We start from the raw sequence: 23,184 nt of genomic DNA on the forward strand, positions 1-23,184 counted from the left end.
GATGTAGAACAATAGGAACCCTGATACATTGCTGGTGGGAATGTAAAGTGGTTCAATCACTTAAAAAAACAACAATGTCTAAATGGTATAAAAGTAGGTTCCTGACCAGCTAGTTAGCTGGAGTCAGCTGAGGAAGTAAGAAGAAGTCTGCTAGAGAGAGCAGCTGGGCAGGAGAGACAGGAGAAGCTGCTGAGCTGGAGAGCTCAGGTACCGCTATAATGTGAGGCGGTGAGTCTAGGAGGCAGCGTGCGGCTGCTCAGATAATAGCTGTGGGTACAGAGACTGATGCTGCTTTATGGGGAAGATATATGTTCACCAGCTGGTGTCCGGCTGCCTGCTTGTATGGACTTTGCTGTGAGGATTGTTTTTGTCTGATGGCTATATGGCCGCTGGCTTCAGCAATAAAGACTCATTCTTATACACCCACAACCTCTCATGGCTTCTCCATCTAAGACCCGGCATCTGAGGAGGTCCAGCCCCAGCTAGAGGGGCTCAGACCTGACACCTGTTACTAGTGAGCAGAGGATAAAGGAGGAACTTGGACTAAGTTCCCAGCAGTTAGTACAGTGGGCAGGGTTCAAGCAGGAGCCAGCCCTGGTGTAGTCGAATGGGAGAATTTAGAAGAATACATGGACTCACAGCCACTCAGAACAACTCAGAGCAGCAGGGCTCGTGCAGGGCTCCAGCTGCTGCTCTGACAGGAGGTCTGCAAAAATATTTGGAGGTGGGTGCCTTTGCATCTGGGGGAAGCATTCTGAAGGCAACCAAGTTGCCTGTGAGGGGCCTGATGAGATTAAAGCTGCTCGTCTGGACTACGTCTGGTGTCCTGCATGCCCTTCCTGGACCCTGTTCCAGGTCATGGGCCTCACTCAACCTTTTACAGTTCTTTCTCCTTTTATTTTTGGTTTCAAAAACCACTTGTGAAGTCCTGTAGTATGAGTCTGCCGCCATGACATACAGTGAGAAGGATTGGGCCTGGAGGTGGACGCCATCTATGGCCCCCGAGAGTGAGCCCCGAGGGAGGCAGGCGAGTGGGTCATCAGTTTGGAAGAAGAGCTCTTCCCAGGCCGTGTTTGATCAGTGAGTTGGCTCCTAGACTTTCAATTGAAGCTGTATGAGCAGAATTGAATTCCAAGATTTATAGTGATTGTGAGGAGCTGAAATAGCTGAGCCGGGACGCGGGAGTCGTCGCTGAGTGATTACAAAGGTTTAAAACAAAGACAGCCTGAGAGAGGTGGACACAGAGGAGGGGTGACTGCTGCAGAGCAGAGCTTTCTACCTGTGGGTTAATGACAGAGGAGGTAAAACCAGGTTAGGAGATGGGAAGAGGAGACAGAATGGCATTGATGAAAAAAACAAAACAAGTGTAGGGTATAAAATAGAAAAATCCAAGCGTACACTTTGGGCCATGAATATGTCAGAGAAACAGTTCATGGCACAGAGGAACAGGAAAGTGCGAGAAGTGCAGTCCTGCCAGACTTGTGAAAGTTAATAACCCTGACGGACAATGGGAGGGCTGCGCATGTCCTCATTTCCAGTGATTTCCTTTCAAAACAGGGAAGAATGAGGCACAGTGAGTAACCTCATTAAACATAAGAGATGATACCCACTGATTCCTTTCAATCCTGTTATAGTCTCAAAATAAATTTTGTCAGATTCAGTTCAAGATTTTACATTGAAAAAGTAAGTAGGTCTTGGGGATAGAATTTAAATTATTCTAAAAGTTGGGTGCAAACCATGAGGGATGATTAATCTAAATACACATGAAGTGTACCAGTTATCCTATAAAGCTCTTTATATTAGAGAAAACACTTGAAGTTAAATTAAGAGTGAAAATTAATAATACTAGTAATTGCCTAATGGTTTACATACTGATTTCATTGATAATGTGTTCTCTGATGAAAACCCCCAAGGCATTAGTTGAACAATTAGTAAGTAAATAGTTTATAGCAACAATGCTGTCCAAAGCACAGATGATGAATTTGAGCTGTGTAAGGACGTTACATGATATTACTGAGTGCGAGGGCTGAGAAACTTAAGAAACATGCTCTCTATAAATATTAGATTAAAAAGGCATAAACAGCTTTTACCATTATAGAGGATAATAGAATTTGAGCAGCTAAATCCCAGTGCTCTATACAGCACAAATTATGTAAATGAACTTAATGGCGTTTTGATGAAACTACAAAACTAGTGCTAGAGAGAGTGAGGAGGTGTTTCTTATTTGGACTTTAAACTTCACACGCTATAGCACAGATGCTTACTTAAGTTTTAAAAAATTGAATATGAATGCAAAGAGAGTTATAAAGAACATGAATTAGAGGATAGACTATTAAGAAAAACTTTGCTTCTGATTTAGGGATAAGCAGTAAGTGTCCAAGGACAATGGCTAGATCTAGCTTTATCTACTGTTGTTATTAATCACTAGAGTTCCCAGTGCACGAAATTCATGCACTCAGGGGGCGTGGGGGCCCTTAGCCCAGCCTGCACCTTCTTGCAGTCTGGGAGCCCTCGGGGAATACCCCATGGGGAGCGGTCTTAAGTTGTCAGTTGGACATCCTTAGTGCTGCCACGGAAGTGGGAGAGGCTCCAACCACCGCCCCTGAGCTTGCCAGCCATGAGCCTGGCTTCTGGCTGAGTGGTGCTCCCCCCGTGGGAACGCATTGACCACCAGGGGGCAGCTCCTGTGTTAAGCGGGATTGGGCTGAAACCAGCCCTCGGACATCCCCTGAGGGGTCCTGGATTGTGAGAGTACTCAGGCCAGGCAGAGGGACCCCACCGGTATGCACGACTGGGGTCAGGGAGGGATGTGGGAGGTTGGCTAGCGGGGAAGAGATTATGGGAGGGCTCCAGGGTGTGTCCAGCCCGTCTCACTCAGTCCTGATCAGCTGGACCCTAGCAGCAAGCTAACCTACTGGTCGGAGCATCTGCCCCCTGGTGGTCAGTGCACATCATAGCAAGTGGTTGAGCGGCCTTGGCATATCATTAGCATATTACACTTTGATTGGTTGAACGGATGACCGGATGACCGGACACTTAGCATATTAAGCTTTTATTATATAGGGCAGGAAAAAACTAAATGAAGCATTAAATACATAAGTCCCAGGTTTCTAGGTGAAAATGTTAGTAAATATCTTAAGGAAATAGAAATAAAAAGCTGTAATGCTAGAAAAATATACAAGGGAAAAAGGTACATATTAAAATATATCATAGTAGACATTCATTAAAAATTATATTTATAATACCAAATTTTCAGGGAGATCATAAAAATGGAGAAGGAAGGCGAGAATAACAACCATCACATTTTATAATGTGCCCCTAAGATCTAAAGAGGAGACCAGCCTTTGACTTGCACAGAATGATGAATTCTTCTGTAAAGGATTCAATGAATATATTCTCTCCTCAATGTCAAGTGCACAGCCCTTGAAACGCTCTGTCACTCAGGGCACCCCCTGAATTCAGAGTGGCGAAGCTCTGAACTGCAGCTAGGCAAAAGAAGAATTGCATAGTCCAGGAACTTCCTCATGAAAAAAAATAAAGAGTGCCCATTTATGTCAAACTTGGTCAAGAAGTGAGTACATTCAAACTTCTTTGAGGCTGGAGGATTTTGTCTCTAAATTGTTTGACTGCAAGTGGTGCTATTTTTCTCTTATGTTCCATGGTAATAACAGAATTTTTTTTTCCTTTTTTTAAATGGAAGGCACCATAAAGATCAACTCATGTCAATTCCTACATTTTACTTACAAGGAACCTGAGACACAGAGATTGATCTATGTGCTCAAAGTCCTGCAGGAAATTTATACAGGATCTGCCTGCAGGGCAGCTTGACAAGGTTGAATTCCAGGCACTGAAGGCTACAGAAAGGCCCGCCCTTTCCTAATGTGCCCCTGCTCACCAGTGCCCATCTCACTGGGTATCCACCTGGCAATCGTTTCAATTCCTAGCTCACCAGCCATGGTCTGGCCAACTCAGCCACCTAAAGATCCTTCAAACCAATCCTCTTCTTAACTGAAGGCCACCACCTACCATCTCAGTTTCAACTCCCAGATACAACAGGGGCTTTCTAACTTGCCTCTCTACTTTACATCTAGGACTTTATTGAAGACTCTTAATCACAGCTGCCAAAGCCACACTTTAAAAATACAATGTCATGTCCAGCTAGTGTGGCCCAATGGTTGAGCACTGACCTATGAACCAGGAGGTCACAGTTTGACTCCTGGTTAGGACACATTCTGGGGGTGGGGGCTCAATCCCCAGTAGCGGGTGTGCAGGAGGCAGCCGATTATTGATGTTTCTATCTCATCATTGGTGTTTCTATTTCTTTCTCCCTCTCACTTCCTCTCTCTGAAATCAATAAAAACATATTTTTAAAAATTACAGTGTCATCTATTGCTTACTTTTCCCTCAGGATCAAGTTTCAACTGCTTTGCATCCCATTCAAAGCATTTTAGAAGTTTCCTTCACCCCATTTCTGGGCCTCATAATTCAACTCCCGGGTCAGCTGTTTTGTGGAAGGTTTTTCCGGTTCCTGGGTTTAGGTTACCCGCCCGTCCCATGGTTCCCAAAGCTGTCTGTGCAGGTGCTTTGGGTGGCTCATCCCCCTGGCCATGCCCCACTCCCTGCATCCTGCCTGCTGGGACTTGCCATGCTTCTGGAAGGCAGCCTCACTTTATATACATTTGCATTGATTCCTAGCCACCAACTCTTTTCCTCATGCTCCAAGACCCAAGCAGTCACTTCATCATCCACATGGATGGCCTATTCTTCTGCAAAATGCTCTTAGACACTTTTCTTCCACTTGCTCTCCATTACCTTCCCCTACATACCTACGGACTATTTCATCACTGGAAACCCATTTTCTCTTCGGTTCCTCTGAGCTTGTTCCTGAGGTGCCTCTCCCCTGTTCACATCATCCCCTTAGTGATGTTATCATTTCTCATGTATTTATAATCTAACAATTAGCATGTTTATATCTCTAATACAAATATCCCTTTGGGGCCTTATCCAACTGCAATATTTACATCTCCATTTGGATGGCATATGGCATCTCATAATTAACTAGGTCAAACTGAATTCTTAAAATTCCTCTAAATCTGTTCTTCCCTTAATTTTCCTCATCTCCCAAATGGCACTATAATTCATTCAATCATTCAATTCATATACTCAGGAGTTATTTTTTTTTTAAATCCTCACCCAAGGATATGTTTGTTTGTTTGTTTGTGTGCTTGTTATTGAGTTTAGAGAGAGAGAGAGAAAGGGAGAGAAACACCGATTCTAGAGAAAACCATCAGAATCTGCTGCCTCCTGTATGTACCCTGACCAGGAATTGGACCTGCAACCTCTGGTTAAAGAGAGAAAGGACCATCATCCCATCATCAATCTGTTGCTTCCTGTATGTATCTCGACCAGGGATCCAACCCCCAACCTGGGAATGTGCCCTGACTGGGAATCAAGCCTGTGACCCTTCGAGGCTTACGACAATTCTCCAACCAACTGAGCCACACCAGCCAGGGCTCAGGAGTTATTCTTGATAACTGTCTTGAATCATGCTTAACTAACCCGTCACCAACAATGATACTACCTTCAAACTAGATCTATAATCCGTGTCTTTCTCCTCATTTAAACTGTCACCATCCTAGTCCAAGGCAGCAGCACCTCTTCCCGGGACTTTGACAACAACTTCCCATCTGGTCCCAGTGCTTGGACTCAGTCTCTCAGAGAACCCCAAGTGGGGGTTTTCATTAAGACCCTTCCATTCTCTTGCCTAAAACCTCCACTAGATTCCCACCTACTATATTAAAGATTTAATTGGGAAATTAAAACCCAAGCTTTTTTCCGCACCAGCATCCCCACTGCCTGGCTGCTCTGGCCCTGCCTACGTGCCCACTCCACTGCACTCTCAGCTCCTTCAGCTCATTCTGCTTCAGGCATCTGTGTCTCAGTTCTTTGCAAGAAACAATCTTGGGTGCCTTGGGCATGAATTTATAGGGCTCATTTCCCTTCCTGTCCTTTTTGAGTGCCTTGTCTCTTTTTATACTTTGTATTTTGGCTAAATGGTTGCTTCCTCAGAGAGGTCTTTCCTAAAATAGTCACTCCAAAATAAATCCCCACAATTCCATTATTTTTCTTTCTAAGAGAGTTACTTATTTGTTTCCTTTTTAACGCTTGTTTTTATTATAAGTTGTGAGCACCATAAAGGCATTTACTATATCCATTTATTCTGACACAGCACAGCTCCTGGCACACAGTGAATGTATAAATTAAAACAAAAAAACAACCTAGAGAAAGAATCCCAGAGGGGGGGGAAATATATATATATATTTTTACTATGGTTGCGAAGATAAAAAAATTTCTATATGTGACACGGCACCAGAGTTAAGTTAGGGTTTTTCAAAATGCTGACATGCCGAGTTCAAAAGGTTCTCCATCACTGGGGTAGATGTTTGCTGCCAGTGAGGTCCCTTTCCTTAAAATTTTCAGAGAAGATGTCTTGCTTCCATTTTTGAAATATGTGATATATTCAACAGTGATAAACACCCAATTACATTTGGGTTCCTGAGGAGTAAGGCAGCTCTATTATTTAATAGAAAGGCTATAAAATAAGGTACATATACCATCTTTCATGACACAGAGTGATATGTCAAGTCTTCATAGACAATCTCACATTGTCACTCCCTCCTCTTTTTCAACATATATCTCTTGGAAAAGGAACAGCCCAAGCCAGGCTTTGTGGTACCATGCTCTCCTAATGGTGTCAAGTTCACCTTCTTTACAGATGAAGGAAGAGTTGATAGAGGGCAAAAGGCCACATCGTGCCTGCTGGTCTTCAAGGGTCCCTGACACACTGATGTCCATAACTATCTTGTGTGACAGCAGAAAAATATGCTCGTTGCAGAAGGTTGGACTGTTTTCTTCGTTGTTCAGACTGTAAACAGAATACTGCACTCAACTGCAGCCATACTCCTTAAAGGAGATATTGATGACAAGGAGATCATGCTTCTGAGTGATGACTTCAACTGACAGAAAGGTCATCTCTCCAGAAATTAAACAGCCTTTCATTGTATGTATTATTCACATAAATATATTCATCATGGTTTGGGTTTGCTTTCTAATTCTCTTGTGAAATGCATACAGGCAAATAACTAAAAAAAAAAAATCATAATTTTCCAATGTCTTGATTTCCCTTGAGGATAATAGTTGACTTTAATTGATATAAATTATATACACATATGAGAGAGAGAGAGAGAGAGAGAGAGAGAGAGAGAGAGATCAAGATTCTTCCAGATTCAAACAAATTCTCATAGATTATACTTTAGTTCAAGTAAAATTAGAGTGAAGGTGAACAAGAAAGTTCTTGAGGTCATTAACAAGCCAAACAAACAACTCTTATGTCAAACTTTCTGGTCTGTGAATTCCTACTCTCTGCTACACTTAGAATACTTGGCACGCGAGGGAATTATTTTTGGGAGGATAGCTGCCATGTTACCATTTTCTCTACGCGCCTTCCATCCTACACTCATGTCCTCATCATTCTCTTCTCCGTCTGGGCCATAGGCAGCCTGGGTCCTGATGCTGTTAAAAGTTCTCCACTGGGGTCTGCTTGCCTGGGTTCTTGGTTCTAGCTGCACAATCCTATGTCCATTCAATGTCTACTGAATCAAAGTCTCCAGAGCTGGAGCCAATAAAGTTGTATGGAAAAGGAAAAAAAAAGCTCCATGCATGATTCTGAAGCATATCCATCCTCAAGAACCATTGGCCTTGCACATATCCGAATTTGAGTCTTGCCTGAATGATAGAAACGCTCACTAGTGCTTCAAAAAATAATAGCATCCCAACTGCTGGCAACCTTTACTAAAAATTAACTGTGTGTCAGGTAATATGCTAAGAACCATATGCAGATATTTTATTTCATTCATATAATAATGCTATGAGGTAGAGATTATTATCAAACCATTTTACAGGGAAATAGACTGAGGCTTATGGAGTTTAATCAAGTTAATAAGGTAGCCAAGATTATATATCTACTGATTTATGGAACCAGAATACAAAGCCAAGTAGTCTGAGCAAGGACTCTATCAGGGTACCTGACCAGCAGCAAACATCATCAGTAGCATTTTGGGATCCTCATCCTTAGCATCTTGCTCAGGAGTTCACATGCAGTGCTGATCCTCCCCTGCAGCCAGTGAGCAGTGCATGCCACACACTCTTCTCCGAGTTTTGGAGGTGAAACAGGAGTTTTAGGGGTAAAATGGGACAGGTTTAGGAAATCTTAGGAATTTTGGAAATTAAGGGGACCATGGAGGAAACACAGGGCTGCAGAGCAGCAGAAGGTATATTTCCATAGAATGGGGAAGCTGAAAAGCTGCAACAGGTACATTTCCATAGAATGAGGGAGCTGGGAACAGCTAAAGTTCTATATTTACAAAATAAAGGGAAGGAAGCCTTTCATCCACAAGAGGAAAAACAAAGCCCAAAAGAATACTAAAACAATAAGGAAGGAGCGGGGGAGAGGTTCCACCTGTGAGGTTCAACCTTTGAGCCCAGGCGTTACTACACAGTAACCAGGGAATAGTGACCAATCAGAGGGCATGTCAAGGCACCAAGATCTGCAGCCTTTGTAAGCCGTAGGGAAAATGAACTCAGTGGGACTCTTGCCCGCTCCCTGCACAAGTCTATACTTCTTCTTCTATACCACCTTCTGTCCATGCATTCATTCTTTGACTCTGGCGGACAAAGAATCTGGGACATTCTGCCCAGGGGAACACCGTGTGTTCCAGTCCAAAAATTCCGTTTCGGAGAGTAAGATGTCAGTCACCCAGTGTCTGATAGAAAATAGCCTCTAGAGAGCTGTACATCTTACACACTGGTGGGAGTTTGCAAGAGCCCCTGAAATTTAATATGGAACAGGGAAACACTAGGCGCCTTCCCAAGCAGATACATTTCATGAAAGCTGCAGGCAAGTTTTGCCTTTGCCAGATGGGATTTCAGCACCCAGAAGAGTTCCTTTTATAACTACCGGAACAGAGGAAGTATGGAGAGTGGTCTGTGGGCTTCCATAGCATGGGCAGTGTGGGAACCTGAGCAGAGTGCTGACCTCCCCCAGGGTAGGGACCTGCAGGGGCTGTTTCATGGACCAGCTCTTTCCATAGACTTCAACCTTTCTGGTTCACTTTCTGGGGTTTCTCCATACTCCAGATGTTTTTTAAATGCCATTTTTTATTGGTATAGTCAGAAGGTAGACTGGTTTTTTACATTCAGTGTCGGAAAGTATAATTGCTTTAGAAATACACTGCACCATTTATTTACCTAACAAATCCTGCAATATTTAGTTTATTGTGTGTTGTCATAGAAATTGCTGAAGAAACAAACTTCAGTGGCAGCACTTATTTTCAACACACAGAAAAGCCATGCTCATGAAACGTAAATATGGCATCGTTACCTGTCATGTTGCAGTACACTTTCAGAGGCCCCAGCGGTCCACTGCCATCAGGATCTATCCAGTAGTAATTTGAAGTCTGGCCTAGGTGTTTGTACGCTTCGCAGGATGGCTCATAGATAGCTGAAAAGAAAAATCCTACGTGAGCACAGCACGGAACAAATGGCTCCCCGGACAAATGCCCCAGGAACACATTGCATACTGGCTAACCACTGCTGAGGACTGTATCCTCTTGCTAGAATGAGCATTCTTTTCCTCTACATTTACATTCATGGTTTGGTTTTTACTCTATAAGCATTTCTGTCCTAACAAAGATAATAAGTTCCTGCTATGGTTTTATTATTGGGAAATAGACTTAAAAATCATGAAATTGTTAAATTGATCTAATGTCTATTGTATTAGGGATCACGATCATAGAAAAAAATGAATCTATAGATATTTATAGATACCATCTTCTTACTGTAAGGGCTGTTATTTTACAAGATACGTGTTGTCTGCTTTGCTTGACTATCAACTAAGAGATCACACACACATTTTTTGTATAGTGGAATAAATTTCATGAGATTTCTATTCTTCATTTATTTCAGGAAAAAGGAAAACAATGTCCCTGCTTCATTTTGTTGCAAGTGCTTTAATTACATCAAATCTTGTTGGTGTAGAAAGCTGCCATCGATTTAATTGAATTACAGGTACTTTTTCATTGTTTTCCTTTTTGTTCTCATGCTCCTGACACATTTTCTCTTCTTGGAGACGGCAACTGTTTTCCAAAGTACAAAATGGACATTTACATGTCACCTCTGTAGTCATAACTTCCAAAATATTGCAAAAACTTTTTTGATACCTCTGAAGAATTTGAAAGATTGCTGTACAAAATTAAAAATTCTAATAAAAGTCCACATCTCTGAAATGCAAGTCCTGAAGTCTTTAGGTACCCTGCACTTGAACTCCTACTCCCAACATCTGCCTTTTGTTCAATTATGGAGTAGGAGATCTGCCCCTGGGACTTCCTTTCCTTCCTTCCTCCTTCACCTTCTCCGTGCCTCCCTTTGGCTTTCCATGGTTTCCTCTCTGCAAAGATATTAGATCTCCAATTCTACCTCATTTCAACAACAACGCACTAGACTCAAACAATTCTAAAATGTTTTTATTTGCTTAGTCCTTAATTTCTCCTGCAAATAGTTACTAAGTCCCTACGATGCACTGAGCAGTGGATTAGACTACACAGATACAGCTGTGAACAACACAGATAAAGGGCTTTTGGAGTAGGATTTGCTCTCTGTGTGGGTATTGCTTATGCAAAAAGTGCTATTGGAAGAGGATGTGGCTAGAAAGTTAAGTAGAACCCATCCAACTTTTATCCCACATAATGATTAATTCATCCACTTTCAATCTCCCAAGTGTCTTATTTGGATAATACATTATGGTTGTTCTAATTTTGAATACCATACCAAGTGAAAGGCAGTGAGGAAGTATTTTCGAACTTGAAGCAGGAAGAGGTCACAATTAGATGTAGGTTTTGGAAAGAAAGCTCCTAGTAGTTAAATTAGATTCCAGGGAAGAAATTCAGAAGGTCAGGAGAGCATTTAGGCTGTTACTGCCATAGGCCAGTTGAAAGATAACTAGCTCTATCCTATATAATAAAAGGCTAATATGCAAATCAACCAAACAGCAGAACAACGGATCACTATGACATGCACTGATCACCAGGGGGCAGACGTTCAATGCAGGAGCTGCCCCTGGTGGTCAGTGCTCTCCCACTTCCATGGCAGTGCTAGCGATGTCCGACTGACGACTTAGGCCCGTTCCTCCTGGGGAGCGGGCCTAAGTCGTCAGCCGGACACCTCCCAAGGGATCCTGGACTGTGAGAGGGTGCAGGCCAAGCTGAGGGAACCCCCACCCCCCCACCCCGCCTGAGTGCATGAATCTCGTGCACTGGGCCTTTAATATGAGAATATAAGCACAGAGTAGACATGACTGATTCACATGTTTGTAATAGCAAGAGGACACGGAGACCAGGTGAATGTACATAGGAAGAGAGTTCAGAATGCCCTAAACCCACAACCTCTGAAAATTAATTAATTATTCATCTTTGAGAACCTCTCTCCAGATCATTACAATTTCTCAGTATAGCTCAAAGTCATCCACAATGTCAAGTTCAAATTCTAAAGTCCCTTCAGCCAAACTGCCATTAAAACCTTTCACCTTTCTTCTCTAATATTTAATAATTAGGTATTCTCTTGCCAACACCCCAGTCATTTTCCTTAGTACCTGATATCTGGTTTATAGCGATCACCCTTTTAATTCAGCATCTCACCCAAATATCTCTTCACTTCCCACCAAATTATGCTTTATTATCCAATGTTATGCATTAACATTGGATAACATTACCTCCATAACGTTCAAAGAATGTGTAATGGTTCTTCAGTATCTATGATATTATATCTCAGATCAGCCTCTATGCATGTAAGACTTTCCATAATCTAATTGATCTTTCCTGGTTTTAGCAATTTGCCAATGTATACTTTGTACTCTGGTCAGGCGAATTTGACATAGGAGATTGCTCACCCATCCTGGGCTTGCCTTCATCTGCAATATATATATATACTACAAGCCTCTTTCTCAATCTATAAACTTTCTTAATCAGAGTTAACTATTGAGGCAGTTGTGGTAAGAGGCAGGGCTCAGAGGTCAAACGGACTTGGGCTGAAATTCTGATTCCATGAAGTGCTATGTGGCAAAGTGTCCTGACTTTATTAGGCTTGCATGGAAAATGAGTATATTTAAGGGTGGTTTGAGAATTGGAGGAAGTAACCAACAGCATTTGCTTAATATTATGTCTGGCCATTGTAAATATTTAATAGTTGGAATTTTTATGATCAATATGATAATTATTATTTCGGTCCCACTCACATTCCTCCTTTCTTAAGGAGACCCCCCGCAGGCAATATGTCTATTTTTCTATACAGTTAAAGCCATTCATTGCTCACTTCATGTACTGTAATACTTAATTATGGTAAACTAGGGCTTGATTAATTGTTGATTGAATTTCATATACAAACATTTTATTTCCTTAACAAGACAGTGAATTATCTTGAAGAGATGCTGAGCTGGCTCACCATAAGAAGCGCATGTCTATGTATGAAAGCACCATGGGTGAGAAGCGTCAGTCACATCTGCATTTCTCTGTAAGCATGTTAGCATTTTAAAGAGGGCCACACATCTCGACCCAGGTAACTAAGAGTAGATGATGAAGGCAGTGGCTGTGGGGCATTTGGGAAGCAAAACCTCTTCTTTTTCCTTCAAACTATGCTGATTATTCTGCTTGTCCTTAACTTAGGATAGGCCTATGAGCTGTTTTTGCCTCATCAACACAAATGGAAAACCCAATATCTTAGTCAGACTTTATCATGTGTGAAAAATCCCCTGCAGAGCTTATTAAAACAGGGGTTCTGCCTCAACCAGGGGATTCTGACTCAGTAGAGAATCTGCAGTTCTAACCAGCTTCCAAGTGATTGCTGGTGCTGCTGGTCTGAGCGCATTTTGAAAAAGCATGACTCTCATCCTGAAAAAGTGAACTCTAGCGCTGGTCCGTGTGCCTCAGTTGGTCGAGTGTCTTCCCATGCACCAAGAGGTCACTGGTTTGATTCCTGGTCAGGGTATATGCCCGGGTTTCGGGCTCGATCCCTAGTAGCGGGTATGCAGGAGGCAACTGATCAATATTTTTCTCTCTTCCTCTCCTTTCTTCTCTCTCTAAAATCAATTTAAAAAAAGAACTCTAGAAAAGTGGATAAATTCTTGTTACATTTAAAAATAAACATAAAAAATAAGTCAGTAAAAGGTGATGCTGTAAAATTTTAAATAAAATAAAGCTAGAATGCCACACCACTTCACTCAAGAAAATAAAAACGGAATGTGATACCAAACTCTAAATTAAAATACAATGTCAAAAGAACTATACTTGAAGGAATTCACAGAAAAATATTTAGAGAGAAATACATACGCCAAAACATTAATAGTGATTATCTTAATAAAGAAAAAAACACACACAAAATATAGTGGCTATCTTCTCAGTAATAAGATTATGGATGATTGCCCTAGCTGATTTGGCTCAGTGGAAACAGTGTCAGCCTGTGGACTGAAGGGGACTGAAGGGCCAGTTTCGATTCCGGTCGGGGGCATGTACCAGGGTTGCAGGTACATCCCCAGTAGGGGGTGTGCAGGAGGCAGCTGATCGATGTTTCTCTCTCACCAATGTTTCTAACTCTATCCCTCTCCCTTTCTCTCTGTAAAAAAATCAATAAAATATATTTTAAAAAATATTATGGATGATTGAAAACCTTTCACTATTTTCTGTATTTTTCATGTGGCTTTATAATGTGCATTAGTAATGTCATCATTAAAAATACTCTTGCAAAGTGTATTAGAAAAATGGTACTGAGGTAAAATGTCAAGGGCAACTGTAATACAGCAAAATTGCATTTTTTAATATAAATGAATAAGGAATTAAGAGATTTCCGTTTAAATCTTTCTGTCATTTACTACTTGGGAAACTCCCTCTTAACTTGGTTTTCTCAACTGTAAATTGAAGATAAAAATAATACTTCCATCACCAAATTACTGTAAAGATTGAATGAAATCACAGGATGTGTAAATTAAAACGCATTGAACATACTAACATTCCAATGCAGAGACTGGGCCGACCACAGCCTTCACCCGCATGCCTCAGCCAGGTGAGTCTGCGCAGTCCTGGCTAGGGTGCAGAGTTTTGCACGTGAAGCCACAGGAGAGGACTGAGCACCATGGGCCAGGGAAGAAAGAGCAGAGAGGGGCCAGGGCCATTGTCAGTAATTGAGTTTGCTAGTAGGCTGCTGAAGATCAGAAAGGAAATTGGGCTGATGGCAAAATAAATAGACTCATTAACGCCATTGATTTACAGGTGTCCCCTGCTTTTCAAAAGTTTGTTTTATGCTACTTTGCTTTTGCAATCGACCCTACATTAGTGCCTGATTTTGCTAACTGAAGCACATACTGAAAACAGAAAATAGCATTCGGTGTTTGCTTTGCAGTGAGCCTTCATAGAGGTGGCCAGCGCCCCGAGGTGCCAGAGTGGCCCCACCAAGTTCCTTTCCCGGGAACTACTCAGCATCTCAGTATGAAGCCCCATAGCTTTGAACTGTGCCTGTGAGCATCTGCACTTTATCTCCATTTATTTTGTGCATCCATTAACAAGATGCATCCTAAGGTAATTGCTTCTTGGCTTTATGCCGTTTTGACTTCCAAAGGTTTCATAGGAATGCTCTACTTTTAGAGGGTGAGGAAAACCTGAATTGGAAAAGTAATTTTTCTCTGCCGTAATTCTTAGTCCCAAATAAAAGGGCTCATATTCTTAAGTAAATGTCAGGTATTTAGAAATATGGCAGCTGAACATATCTGATTAAATTTCAGAGCATGTAAAAATCCAATAAGCGACAAATCCTAAACACCTCATTCACTTCCATGAAATAATGAATGCTGTCTCTGTAAGATCATATTAGGGGAAATGGGATATGACAAGGGACTGCTGTATTAGCTTCCTATGGTTGCTGTAACAAAATAAGCAAATGCTTGGTGGATTGAAGCAACACAATTGTATTATCCTAACAGTTCTGGAGATCAGAACTTGAAATGGGTTTCACTGGGCTACATTCAAGTTTTGGGTAGGGCGTATTCCTTTGGAAACCTCTAGGGCAAAATCCAGAGTTTTGTCTTTTCCAGCTTGTAGAATGCACCTGCATTCCTTGGCTCACTATCCTATTTCTCCATCTTTGAAGCCAATGGTGACTGATGGAGTCTTTCTCACACTCCATCACTCTGATTCTCTGCTTTCATTGTCACCTTTCTATTTTAAGGAGCTTTATGGTTTCATTAGGTACATCCAGATAATCCAGGATTATATCATGTGAATGTCCTTCACCATGAAGTCTCTTTGCTGTGTAAGATGACATAGTCACAGTTTCATTCCATGGTTTAGGACACAGGCAGATTGTGGGAGGTGGTTGGGGCATTATTCTGCCTTCACAAGCGTATAAAAATAACACAATTGCTCTATTTAAGAACACATTTTATGCCCTGGCCCATGTGGCTCAGTTGGCTGGGCATTGTCCTGTGCACCAAAAGGTTGCCAGTTGGATTTCTAGGCACAAGCCTGGGTTGCAGACCAGATCCCTGGTAGGGGGTATGCAGGAGGCAGTGGATCAATGTTATGGTCTCACATTGGTGATGCTTCTCTCTCTCTAAAAATCAATAAACTATTTTTAAAATTTTTAAAAAGAACACATTTTATTAAACACTCAGTGTACTCCCAGAGTTGTTGATTAACAAGAGAATCATTCAACAGAATAACAAAGATAGAAAAACAAAGTCAAACATTTGGACTGAACTTGAAAAGTCCATATGGCCTTGAAGGTGATACCTTCTCTGCCTTCCCAGTCTAGACCCAGACATAGCACAAGAACTTGGCAATTGTCAACTCACAGGCAGAGAAGAGTGGAGGTTTGAAGAGTAAAGATGTACAACAGGTATAATGTGCTGGGAAATAAAAACATCAATTATGTGTGGGGAAGCATGGGACTTGGTTGTTAAGTCTTTAGGAGGATTCTCCAAAAGGTCGGGGGCCTCTTAGGGGGACCTTGCTGAAGGCAGCAGCTCCTACCTTGACTTTTCTAACCAAGTCCGAGCCCCTGGTGTGTTTTACTGGAATCTCTATGTTTGGTCTTTAAACCTGACTTTGTAGAAGCGTGTGCTTTCTCAAGGATGCTTACCCTGCTGATTGTACCTAGAGCAGTGGTTCTCAACCTTGGCTGAACATTAGAATCACCTGGGAATCTTTTTAAAATCCTGATTTCTGGGCCTCATCCTCTGGAAATTCTGTTTCTTTGTTATGGGGTGGGGCCACAACATTAGTAAAAAAGAAACAATTTCTGGAGGATGAGGCCCAGAAATCAGGATTTTAAAAAGATTACCAGGCGATTCTAACGTTCAGCCAAGGTTGAAAACCACTGATCTAGAGGTTAATTTTAGTTCAAGCTGTTGTTACAATAAAAGCCTAAGAAGGCAGGCTTCGGGGCTGTTTTGGTGCCTCCTGCCAAGCAGTCCCTTAGCCTTCTCTTTCACAGAAATGTGTATCAGAGTAATCCATTCATCTGTTGCTCAGGGTCTGCTGGTCAGTCTGGGCAATTAAGAAATGGCTAGAGTAAGGGCAGAATATAAAGGAGGAAAAACTCCCAGGGAGAAGGAGAATGCCGAAGAGTCTGAATTGCTGCAGGGAGTGAACTGGCAATGCATTTAGGGAGCAGATTTGGGAGACTTTTTAAACAGTTCAAGGTGGGGGTATTTGTAGAAACCAGACTATAAGGAAAGGAACATGTTGGTGTAATAAAGTAGGGACCATGCTATTATAGGAATTTGAAGCATGAAGGGGAAAAAGAATAGGATAAAAATTGATAGATGTTGTTAACTTCAAAAGAGGAAGTTGTTTTTTTGGAATGTATAAGAGAGATTCATGTTATATTTTAAATAAGATTATTTATGATTATAAAAAGAATTTGCACTCTTCGGATGAATTTTGAAAAGTAGCAAATAATAAAAAAAGGAAATAACTTATTCTTCTGCCTCCTGTTTCAAGCTTGGGGAGCTTGCATTTCTTTCTCTTTTTGAATGCTAGGTTCATCCCTTCCTTCTTTCTAGTCCCCCTTCTTTCTAGGGATATGACAGTTAATAGAACTAGCAGAGTACAGAATGAAGAAGGGCCACATTTTATTGGTGATTGCCAGGGATTCCATAGTCCCTTCACTCTCTGCTTCATGAAGTAAAGTCTAAATTCTGACAGTCAATTTCAGATTCTTGAGAATCTAAAACCAACACTTTTGCTTGTTAATGAACCTTCACCAGCATTGGCTAGACTGATTTCAAAAAAAACAAAAAGGATAAAGTAGTTTCTTACTAGATTAGCAAAAAAGAAAGATTGCCATTGTTGTTTTACCTTTATTTTTTTATTAATAGTTGGACAATTTATTTTCAAATATACATTAGAGGTATTTTTTCCTTTTTGAGGTATATAATTATGACTTGTGCCCATTGATGTTTTGTCAGCATTTTTTCTATTCATTTAAGTCATTTTATAATACAAATCAAAATAAATCTGGGTCCTATCACATTTTTCCTTGGTGTTTTCTGTGTTTTTTTTTTCTCTTTTTTTTTCTGTATAGCCTTAAGTAAGCCATTTTGCATATATAAATATATTATTTTGTGTTATCAAATCTATTATGATTTTCCATTTAAAATTTGCTTTCACATTTTTAAGTGTATAATTGGACAATAAAGGCTTTGCTGACCATCCTAACAAGTTTGTTTTACTCTGTAACCACAGAATAGAGAGTATAAAATAAGGTGGTAACATTATTAATTTTATGTTTAAGAAATATCTCTTGGAAGCTGTGTAAATAATAGGTTATAAAATATAAATATTAATTAGAAGACTATGGTAAGGGGCTATGAAGGTATGATTAAAATATAACATACTATTAAGAAATAAAAGCAGGCCTCCAAGAATGGGGCAGAAAGCACAGATATGGGATTTGGTGCCATGATTTCATTTTTCACATAAATAGTGATGATTCAGAAAAGACTTTGCTCTGGGTTAAAATGTGTTCCCCAAAAGATATCGAAGCTCTAATTCCTGGTACCTATGACTGTGACCTTATTTGAAGATGATTAAGTTAAGATGTCATTAGAGTGAGAGCTAATTCAACTTGACTAGTATTCTTGCAAAAAGGGGAAATTTAGACATAGAGACAAATGTCTACAAAGGAAAGACACAGGGAAATGCCAAATGCAAACTAAGAGTTGCCCGAGGCCAGCAGAAGCTGATAGAAAATCAAAGACAGATTTTCCCTCACAGCCCTGAGGGAAAACCAACCCTGCAGATACTTTGATTTCTGACTTCTAGCCTCAGAACTTTAAGGCAATAAATCTCTGTTGTCACCCTGTTGTGGTACTTTGTATAACAGCAGCCCAAGGAAACTTACACAGACACAGAGTTTCCAACTAATTAACTGAGCCAAGCTCCCCCTGCCCCACCTCTGAGCTTTTACAACTTTTTGTAGGTGATGTGGAGGATGACTCCCCACCATGGTCCCCTACTTTACTTTTAAGAGAGAAACATCTTCCTGATAAAATACCTACTTCTGGCTCATTATGTGCAAGGGCTTATGCTGGGTGCTCTTCCCAGTACAAAGTAACAGCTCTCTAGGACTCTGCTCATGCTGGTGAGCTGAGGAAGACTCTCCTGCTCATTGGTACACCTCATGCTTTGAGAGAGACCATCACACATGTGGCATCCATCCTTCCTGTTATTATCTTCTAAAGTCCACAGATTGCTAGGAGTGGCCAAGGCTGAAACTTGTTAAAAAGTTAATTGTGCCCTCGCTGGTTTGGATGGAGTGTTGGCCAGCAGACTGAAGGAGGCCTGCAGACTGAAGGATTCTGGGTTTGATTCTGGTCAATTATTTATTTCTTAATTATTGTATTACTTATTATTATTGACATCATCATCATTAATCTACTTATGCCCACCCATATATTTCTTATTTGAAACTATGAAATTTACTTTCTCATCTGAATCAGCCTCAGGAGCATTTGGTTGGAGAAACTAGTTTTCTCAGCATCTCATTATTAAGGTTAACTATTGAGTGACAGCCAAGCTGGAAGTTCAGAGAGGCGGGAGTGGCCTTGAGACCTCCCACTGTAAAAGCTCCCTATTCCAGGACCGTACAATTATTTTTAATTAGGACATGTGTAAGCTTCATAATAACTAAGTCCTCATTAACACTTGAATATTAACCTCATATGTTTTCTGTTTCTTTGGATAACTTTAAAGCTTGAATAAATACCCTGACCACATTATTTCCCCAAGGAACTATTATCTCATTATCGGCACACAAAAAATGATGGTGGTGGGGAGTGGATTTAAACAAAGATATTCTGCATGCTAATATTATGTCATGATCTTTCCATGAATATAATTTCTGTATGAGATGTTCTTTAATTATCAGCCTCTAATGCAGCGGTTCTCAACCTGTGGGTCGTGATCCCTTTGGTGGTCGAATGACTCTTTCACAGGGGTTGCCTAAGACCATCCTGCATATCAGATATTCACATTATGATTCATAACAGTAGCAACATTACAGTTATGAAGTAGCAACAAAAATAATATTATGGTTGGGTCACAACATGAGGAACTGTATTTAAAGAACCAGAAGGTTGAGAACCACTGCTCTAATGGGTTCATTTACTTGTTCAAGTCTCAAGGGAAACAGGTAATTTGGGGGGAGGGAAAGTTTTGATTTTTTTTAATAAAAAACAACAACACACAGCTCAGAGTTAATCAGTTCATTAAACAATATTTTTGAAGTCAGAGTAAAATCTATATTTATTACTTCATTTCTACACTCTCTCTTCCCATTCCCATCCCAATTCTGCCTTTGGTCTGATTCTCCCTGAGTCCCTCCAGTCTTTACATTGATTCCAAGTTTCTACTTTAAAGAAAACAATAATCCAGGCTTTCACAATGATGGTCAGAAAACTACAATTTTGTGACTTTATATTATCATGGCTGCCATATTCCTTCATGATGTCAATATCCATTCCTGGTATTCTTTGATCTTCACTTTACAGAACATCAAATTATCTTGTATTTCATGACTCAATCTGGACAAGATCTACCTGTATTTTCTTCATTATTACTTTCAAGTTATAGAAGACCATGAGGAGGTAAAAAATGAAAATCCTGTAAAAACATATGGGCATCCTACAAACACATGCTTCCCTATTTTCATAGGGCCTCACAATGGAGCTTGGCAATCCTATTTATGACTCAGGTCCTATAAGAGTTGCCTAATGTCTCTTGCTCCATCTACTTAATCCCCAATTTTTATCTCTAACATTCTCACTGTCATTTTCACTGTGTTTCCATAGTGAGAATAAGAACATTGACTCAAGATGTGTCAGTGACTACATTCCTCTCTCTCAATATGACTCTGCATGAAACAGGTCCTTCTTCCTTTTCTACTGCAATTTAATTAACTTATTGATATCTACTAATGTGATAATAGATTTATTGCTATACTTTGTACTAGAAATTAAAAAAATGTGAGCAGAATTTGTTATATAATATATGGGGCAGACATGTTGAGAGATAAAGTAATGTACATTTTGCTAAGTGTACAAAAGAGATATAAAGAAAATGCCATGAGACTTTTAATAAGAGATTGGTTAAGTTGGTTTTGGACAATCTGGAAGTCTTCATTTGTGAATTCACTTTAAGCTGAATTTTAAAGGATGAACAAGAGTTTGCCAGAAGGAGGACAGCAGGACCCATCCTTATTGCTCCTCCCTAATGCTTTTACTCCATGCCAGTCCTCTGATAATTTAAGATAATTATTTTCTTGATTTTCCTTCTGTCTTTTTTTCATTGGCTCCATCTTTTCTGTTAATCTGTGCTTGAGCTCCTCTATTTGCGATGGTGAGAAGAAGAAGAAAAAGAAGAAGAAGAAGAAGAAGAAGAAGAAGAAGAAGAAGAAGAACAACAACAACAACAACAACAACAACAACAACAACAACAACATATGCATGCTGCCCTCTAGTCCTATTCAACAACCAACCTAGAGGAACTTCTTCACCACCTACACCTTCACTTTCATGAATGCCTTGAAAAATCTTCCATATTCATCTTTATAACAGTGGTATGAAGTAGGTGTTATCATCTTCAGAGGCAGATCCAGATTTTCTGGAGCCTGGTGCTAATATATTTTGGAGGCTCTCTTTAAGAAAAAATATTCAGCCCTAACCGGTTTGGCTCAGTGGATAGAGCATCAGCCTGCGGACTCAAGGGTCCCAGGTTTGATTCTAGTCAAGGGCATGTACCTTGGTTGCGGGCACATCCCCAGTAGGGACTGTGCAGGAGGCAGCTGATCGATGTTTCTCTCCCATCAATGTTTCTAACTCTCTATCCCTCTCCCTTCCTCTCTGTAAAAAATCAATAAAATATATTTTTTAAAAAAGAAAAAATATTCATATCAAATGAAAATAATGTTGGTATATAAATGGAAAGTAGGAGTATGGTTAGAAGTTATTCCTCGACCAGCAATAACTTAATATACAGAAATGATCACAGACCACATAAATAAGTCACTGAGCTCAAATGTACTGTATCCCCAACTCAATCTCTCCTCACCCAAACACCACAAAGTCTTAGGGTACTCTAAAGAAAGCTAATGTGTGATGGAGATAAATTGGAGAGAGGGCAGTCTTGGCTTGTTGCAGGAATAAGATATCTTATCCTTGTACATTTTACATGAACATGTGACCATGTGAACTTACCCCACACAAGTGAGGCGCTCTGAAGCTTTAGCTCTATGATTATTCCCCTGGATTATTCCCAGTTTACAAATGAAGAAAGGAAGGCTCAGAAACATTCTGTAATTTACCCAAGTCACACAGCTGGCCAGTGAGTGGACACCTAGACCCCAGCAGGTGCTCTGCCTTCACAGGTGATGTTTCTTTTGCTGGCTAGGTCAAGCTCCTGCTGTTCTGTCTGCTATTTGGGGTGTTATTTACTTTTGAGTAGTTTAAATGTCCCACTGCACAAGTTCTTCATTTAAAAAGGAAGAAGAAAGAGAAAAAAAGTACCTATCTATTTTAAATGATGAAATGTGTGGTAGATGGGGAAGCACTTTTAAATGATAAATGAGAATGTAGATAATTAGACTTTCCTGTGCTGAGCTGTAGCCACTGTGCCATGGAATTCTAATTAGACATCACTTCTTGGTAAGGCCATTTTCAAAATTAAGATACTTCTGGGGAAATCACGTGATAGATATTTTTCCACTCGTAGGATTCCAAGGCACATGTGGACCAGAGTCGCCTGAAATTGTAAAAAGGTTTGGGAGGAGATGGTGTGATGTTGGCTCTTGGGTACAGGCACATCCATTCTTGGCTGAAACTGTATTATCCTGCCTTATTTTTCTATTACGCAATCAGTTGCTGGGTGATTTCATCTAAATAGCTAGTGATTAGGTGAAATACCACATATACCCCATCTAGCATCATTCCATTTCTTTTCCCTTGGCAAACACCAAAAGGCCACACTCATTTTAATCATTAAACACAATATGACAAAGACAGAAAATATTCTTCTTTAAAGTTCTATGTGGTCCAAGATCAAATAGAAATATATTGAGTGTAACCAAAGTGGTGAAAAATTCATGCTCTGCTCAGCGTACCTTACTGTGCACAATTGAAAACTGGCTGTATTGATTTCTTGCTCAATATACATACAGTGAAATCTCATTTACCCAACACCCTTTGGAAATGAACTGTTCACAGAACTATAGAATTTTAGAGATTGAGAAGAACTTGGTGTCATCTAATCTAGCTACCTCATGGTAAATAATTATAATAATTATAACAATAACAACAACAGCTATACTTGGGCTCTTACTATGCATCATATTTTTAGCTGAGTGTACTGCATGCAATGTGCCATCTGATTTTCATAGTAATCCTGTGAGGTATGTATTATTCTTTTCATTTTACAACTGAGGACACTGAGGCTGAGAGAGATCAAAATAACTACTTAGGATACAAGTCATGAAGCCAGGATTGAACATGAGCCCATGACCCAGCCATGGGCAAACTACGGCCTGCGGGCC

At 40.4% G+C, this 23,184-nt stretch overlaps 1 protein-coding gene across 1 annotated transcript in view; it reads right to left on the reverse strand.

Moving 5' to 3' along the window:
* Positions 1 to 23,184, reverse strand: part of CNTNAP2 (contactin associated protein-like 2) — a 1,235,176-nt gene that overhangs the window by 614,252 nt on the left and 597,740 nt on the right. Inside the window, exon 11 of the mRNA XM_015572712.1 lies at positions 9,440 to 9,559. Within this exon, the coding sequence (XP_015428198.1) occupies positions 9,440 to 9,559 (120 nt within the window). The remainder of the gene's footprint in view (positions 1 to 9,439; positions 9,560 to 23,184) is intronic.

Source organism: Myotis davidii, unplaced genomic scaffold (genome assembly GCF_000327345.1).
Source record: "Myotis davidii unplaced genomic scaffold, ASM32734v1 scaffold49, whole genome shotgun sequence".
NCBI classification, from domain to species: Eukaryota; Metazoa; Chordata; class Mammalia; order Chiroptera; family Vespertilionidae; genus Myotis; species Myotis davidii.